The sequence below is a fragment of the Medicago sativa genome, chromosome 8 (genome assembly GCF_051527215.1).
Source record: "Medicago sativa cultivar Bolivia chromosome 8, Bolivia_mono, whole genome shotgun sequence".
In the NCBI taxonomy this organism is placed as follows: Eukaryota; Viridiplantae; Streptophyta; class Magnoliopsida; order Fabales; family Fabaceae; genus Medicago; species Medicago sativa.
The window spans coordinates 93,940,266-93,946,612 of NC_140756.1; the positions used below are offsets into that span (position 1 = coordinate 93,940,266).

Sequence of the window (6,347 nt, forward strand, 5' to 3'; positions counted from 1 at the left end):
TTCCAACCAATCCAACCGATCCAATTGATTGCAGCACCACTTTAAATAAAATCTCTCTAGTCGCAAAAGACGTGTGATTTCCTTTCCATCCCTTAAACTTCTTCCAAACTCTATTCTGAACAAAATTGAAAACCTAAAGTCAGTAGTCATAGGTACTTTTTGTGGCATTTCACCGCCTTAATTTGCACCCATCCCTCGAATATTTGATTCCTCATATATATGTGGTTTTTGTTTTAGTTTCAAAGAGTATGACAAAAAAACTCACGCCCAAAAGTGGTGAGACATGAAAAATTGTGTGTCCAAACGTCAGAATTTGCGTCATATTATATCAAATAACCATAAAAAAACTTATAACTAAAAAAGAAGGTCCCTTAAACAAAACACTAAAAAAGCAGGTGCAATAATTTTTAACTTAGTTTCTTGAATAGCAAAAAAAAATCAACCTTATGAACTATAACCGACTCTAATTGTATATGAAGTATATATTATTCAAATAATATATATAAAGTATATATTATTTAATAATATATAAAGTATATATTATTTAAATTACTAAATATGTTAAACATTAATTGATATAAATTTTATTATGAATAAAGAATATCATGTTAAACTTATTAGCCATTTGAACTGTTAATTTTACCAAACACTTTAATTAGCTTATCAACTATGATATCAACTAATATATATAAAGACCTATATTTTTTTTGGTGGATAGAAGAAATAGCAAAGCCATTATAAACCCGTACGCACAAGTGGAGGTGTCGGGGTTCGAACTTCGATCATGAAGTTCCACCTAACAATTCGGCATTTTGTCAGTTGAGCTAGGACTTATGGATTTTATAAGACTTATTTATAAATTAATAACAAATATATGATATTGAAATTGTTTAAAAATACATATTTTATTTCAGTTGAGCGATGGACAACTTTGTGTGGTGACCCAAGGGAGTGCTAACGGTTTTAGAGTTTGACATTCTAAAATGCTCCACCACCTTGTTCAAATAACTTAGTTGAGATAAGAAAAGTCCGTCTTTTCACGATTCCTTAAGATATCAATTCCAAGAACTCTCTTTGCCGGACCAAGATCTTTCATCTCAAAGTCACCATTTAACTTTTCTTTGGCTTCACATTCTCATCCTTGCTAGAGCTTTCCATCAAGATATCATCCATATATAGAAGAAGGTAGAGAATAACTTCCTCACCCATCTTTAACATGTCCACACAAGAATCGTACCTGCTTCTCACTAAACCAGTCTTAAAAATATTCATCAAACCGACGATACCATTAGCTAGGGCTTTGCTTCAACCCATACAAAGACTTGTTTTGATGAAATTCTGCAATATTTTATGAAGTTTTTATGATGATTTTTCTAGGTTTTTGATGAATTTTATGGTAGGTTTTTGATGAATTTTATGGATTTTTGCTTTTTAAATAAAAGCGCATAACAATTTTGGCATTTTGCCAGTGAAGCGACTTGTGGACTTAACAAAAGTTATTTATAAATTAATAATAGATATATGATACTGAAATTGTTTACAAAAATATATATGTTTTATTTCAAATAGATTTAAAAATAATCAAAGATATGATTTTAAAAAATATATTTTAGATTCAAATAAAATGAAATATATAATTTTAAAATTGATTTAATTGATATATTCTGGATTCAAATAAAATATTGAATGAAAGAAAATATGGAGTATATTTAAAAATAAAATAAAATCATACATATATATTGAAACGAGAACTAACATTTGGATTAATTATTTGACTCTATCGATAAAAGCCACGCTCTTTGAAACGAGAACAAGGACATTCTCCATCGATAGCATCTTCCCTAAATCTTAACCTAATTTATCCATCTCTGTTCGATGGCACCTCTTTCAGAAAACCAAGGTAGTTTAATTTATTCACTCTCTTTTGAAACCCTAACCTAACCTAATTGTTCATTATTTTGAATTAACTTTGTGTTTAGAAGTTTAAAATCATCAATTCATTGGCTAATTCTTGATTGATTGATGATGCAGGAACACCTATGGTTTTTCAGAGAGAACCCTCTATTGTTGATTCACTCTCTATTGCATCACCAGGCAAGAATAAGCGCAAGAAGAAAGAAGTTAAGGTTATAGGAAGAAAAAGAATTCGGCCTTCTGTTCAAAGTGATGATCTCAAAACAACAACAGCAACAACAACTATTGCGGATTTGCTTGAATCTGATTACAGACGTATTTTAAATAAAGAAATTTCATTCACTCTGGAACCGCCACCATTTGAACTCATGTTCAAAACAACAAAGAAGCAGCCAGACCTATCTTACTATTCTCGCCCTGAAGTGATAGAGTTTTACGGCCACGATCATAGCATATGCGAACGAAATATGCTTCGTTTTGAGGAACCAGACGATGATATCGAAGAGTATTGAGTGATTTAGAACCACTCGTGTTTCCTTGCTTGTATATTTTATTATTGAATTCACCTTTGTTAAACATTTCTTTTGATGTCTTGGTTGTACTGGTTTATTATTCCCAAATAAATAAATAATGAATGGTTTTCTTTCTCAATGTGTTTATTATTTATGTCTCATTCTTTTTCTTGTTATAATTTCCAACTCTCTCTAGACGGAGAATTCTATTTAGATTCAATAAAGCATGTATCTGTTTTTAGAAAATATAAAAGCCATACAAATGTTTGTGTCAAATACTAGAGGCTTCTTGATAATATAAGTGGCAAAAGAACTCAGTGAGAATTAGCGGCAAATGGACCATATTAAAAACCCTATCCAAACCATTCAACAACTTGAGTAAGTCATCTTAGCTAATGGTGCCATAGATAACGTTGTTCGCGAGTGCTAATTCTTTTCGAGCTGCATTTTGTAGATGATTTTGTTTCACTGTTGTTTTGGTTGGTGTTTTTGTAGTTGTATTGATTTTGAATTTTGCAATTTATTGTTAGATAAAGTTTGTTGGGTACTATTGATGGTTACTCTAAATTAAGACAATGTTCTGTTCAGCAGGATCCTGAGATACACAAGATATATGATAGTGACAAGGTTTTGACTACTCCAATCCAAACAACAGTGCAACACTAGTTTTGTTGCAACTAAAAATACATGTAAAATATCTTTTTCCTGCTAAACCATCACTACTAGTTTTAATTTATGCGTGTTGTGGAACGAGACACGTCGTTGAGTAGAAAATCAATTGGACACGTCATTGAGTACGATGAATGTTTCAGGTTTTGAAGTTCAGGATTCAGTACCTAAATTCTAATTGGACACAACCTTTTCTGGTAAAAGCAGTATTAGGAGCTTTGCTGAAGCAATGCGGTGAGTTTGATATGATCTAGATAAAAATGTATCCGTGCTAATTGATGTTGTTGTACATCGATGCTTGAGCTACACCATTAGCATATAGGATGCGTTATATTTGACAGGAACGAAGACTTCAGCCATGTTACCTATGGTTAGTGGGTTATAATTGTAGGTGTCTTGTTAATGATTATCATCATTGGTTGATCCAAAGCTGATTTGGTAGACTAGAGGTTATTAATTATATATTCCCTTGTTTTATAACAATTGTTTTATTAGTTTCCTGAGTTGTTCATGGGTATACGTGGCTTGTTTAATATGAATGATTTATTTCGATGGGTGCAGAAGCCTTGTTTGGCTACTCACTTCTATGAGATGCATGTTAAAGAACAAGTTTTAGTGCCTTCATGTTTTCGCTCGGCTATGCTACTACAAATTTTTTAGAATTGAATAGAGGATAACAAGAAGAACAAGCTAAGGATAATAATATGATCTCAAACGTGTAAGTCTTATTCATTTGTGAGAAAAATGATAACAAGAATAGTGAGCTAAATACATGAATTTGAAGCTTGAAATTTGTTTGACTAGATCGAAGTTGTAAGAGTTAACTTAAAATCAGGTTCAGAATTTCAGAAGCAACGTGCCACGATGGAGAGCAACGTGCCACGATTGGTGGTTTCAGATCCTGAGGCAAGCACTGGAAAAATCGTGCCACGATGGAATCGTAACGTGGCACGATGGTACGCTGAAGGAAATAAAGAAAACGTATTTTCAGTGCAGATTTGTTCCATATTTTAAGGGTTACTTTTACTATAAATATAAGCCTTGTATCAGATGGAAACCAGAGAGTAGAAAACAGGGTTTAGAAGCCAACATAAAAACTAGGGTTTATAGAGAATTCTCTTGGCAACAACACTAGGGTTGGGTTTGTTTTCGATTCACCTTGAACAAAGCACTATTAGGATTGAGTCTCTTGGTCACGGGAAGAGGCTGGGATTTTGGGTAGAATTAGGTTTGAAGACTGATTCTTGTAACCCTCTGACATCTCTTTGTAAAGAAACTCATATCATTATAGTGGAACGGAGAGCTGCTCTCTCCCCCAGAGTAGGTCATCATTAGACCGAACTGGGTAAACAGATTCTCGTGTTCTCTCTCTCTCTCCTCTCTTGCTGTTTTATTTTGTTTGTTTTATTTTTGTCATCCGCTTAAATTGATTGCTTGGTATTAATTTGCTTGGAATCAAGATAACCATTTGGGTTTACATTCTGAAGAATAAAAGTGACGCTTTTGAAAAATTTAAAGAATGGCATACACTTATAGAAAATCAGATTGGAACTAAACTGAAAGTGTTGAGAACTGACAATGGCCTGGAGTTTGTTTCAGAGCAGTTTAATGAGTTTTGCAGGAAAAGAGGTATAAAGAGGCATAGAACCGTGGCATACACACCTCAACAGAATGGTCTTGCTGAAAGAATGAACAGGACCTTGTTGGAACGTGTGAGGTGTATGTTGTTGGGAGCTGGATTGTCCAAGAGTTTCTGGGGAGAAGCTGTTAGTACTGCAGCATATTTGATTAACAGATGTCCATCAACAGGGATAGATCTCAAGACACCTATGGAGGTTTGGAGTGGGAGACCGGCAGACTACTCTAATTTGAAAGTTTTTGGAGCTTTAGCATTTGCTCATGTGAGACAGGACAAACTTGATGCTAGAGCTGTGAAGTGTATTTTCATGGGTTATCCTGAAGGTGTGAAAGGTTACAAACTGTGGAAGATGGAACCTGGAGGATCAAAATTTATTATAAGCAGGGATGTTACTTTTGATGAGACCCGTATGGGGATGAAGTGCAAAGACCTGGATACAAGCTCAGAAACGGGGGTAGAGAAAATTCAGTTTGAGGTGGAGCCTACCACTGATGAAAGGGAAGGGGAGGATTAGACTCCAGTACCTGATGAGAGTGAAGGCCAAGAAACAATTGATCCTGACTATCAGCTAGCAAGAGATAGGATAAGGAGACAAATTAATCCACCTGTTAGATACGGTTATGCTGACCTCATATGTTATGCTTTGAATGCAGCTGAAGAATTGCAAGACTCGGAACCAAAGAACTTCAGGGAAGCATTAGAAAGCAATGAAAGCAAGGACTGGCTGAAGGCAATGAATGAGGAAATACTTTCATTGGAAAAGAACCAGACTTGGAAACTTGTTTCATTACCTAAGAATCAAAGGGTAGTGGGAAGCAAGTGGGTGTTTAAGAAGAAAGAAGGTATACCAGGGGTCGAAGCACCAAGGTATAAGGCAAGACTTGTAGCAAAGGTTTTTACTCAGGTGGAAGGGATTGATTACAATGAAATCTTTTCACCGGTGGTAAAACATTGTTCTATAAGGATACTTATGGCGATTGTTAACATGTATGATCTTGAGTTAGAACAAATGGATGTGAAGACCGCATTTCTACATGGAGAGTTGGAAGAAACTATCTATATGCAACAACCAGAAGGTTTCGTGGAAGATAATACAAAAGTGTGTTTGTTGAAGAAATCTTTGTATGGGTTGAAGCAAAGTCCAAGGCAGTGGTATCGTCGGTTTGATGAGTTCCTTATAAAGGCTGGTTTTGTGAGAAGAAACTATGATAGTTGTGTTTACATGATGAGAAGAAATGAGAAAGTCATTCTCTACCTTCTCCTTTATGTAGATGATATTCTTATGGCAAGTTCTGACATGCAAGAGATTCAGAAGCTCAAGAAAAGATTGAATGATGAATTTGAGATGAAGGATCTTGGTAATGCAAAGAGGATACTTGGTATGGATATCATAAGGGACCGAAACAAAGGTGAGCTGTTCTTATCTCAGCAAGGTTACTTGAGGAAAGTGGTGGAGCGGTTCAGAATGAAAGATTCTAAAGTCGTTGGCACTCCTCTTGGCCATCACACAAAGTTGTCAATAAAGCAGTGTCCTCAATCCGATGAAGAGAAAAGCAAGATGGAGGGTACTCCCTATGCAAGTGGGGTTGGAAGCATCATGTATGGTATGGTTT

General features: G+C 35.0%; 1 protein-coding gene across 1 annotated transcript; it reads left to right on the forward strand.

Annotated features, from left to right (window-relative positions):
* Positions 1–1,779: 1,779 nt before the first annotated feature.
* Positions 1,780–2,570, forward strand: LOC146903552 (uncharacterized). Its single transcript, XM_085736115.1, has 2 exons — positions 1,780–1,900; positions 2,032–2,570. The coding sequence occupies exons 1-2, from the start codon at positions 1,876–1,878 to the stop codon at positions 2,424–2,426; spliced, it is 420 nt and encodes a 139-aa protein (XP_085592241.1). The 5' UTR covers positions 1,780–1,875; the 3' UTR covers positions 2,427–2,570.
* The last annotated feature ends 3,777 nt before the right edge of the window (positions 2,571–6,347 follow it).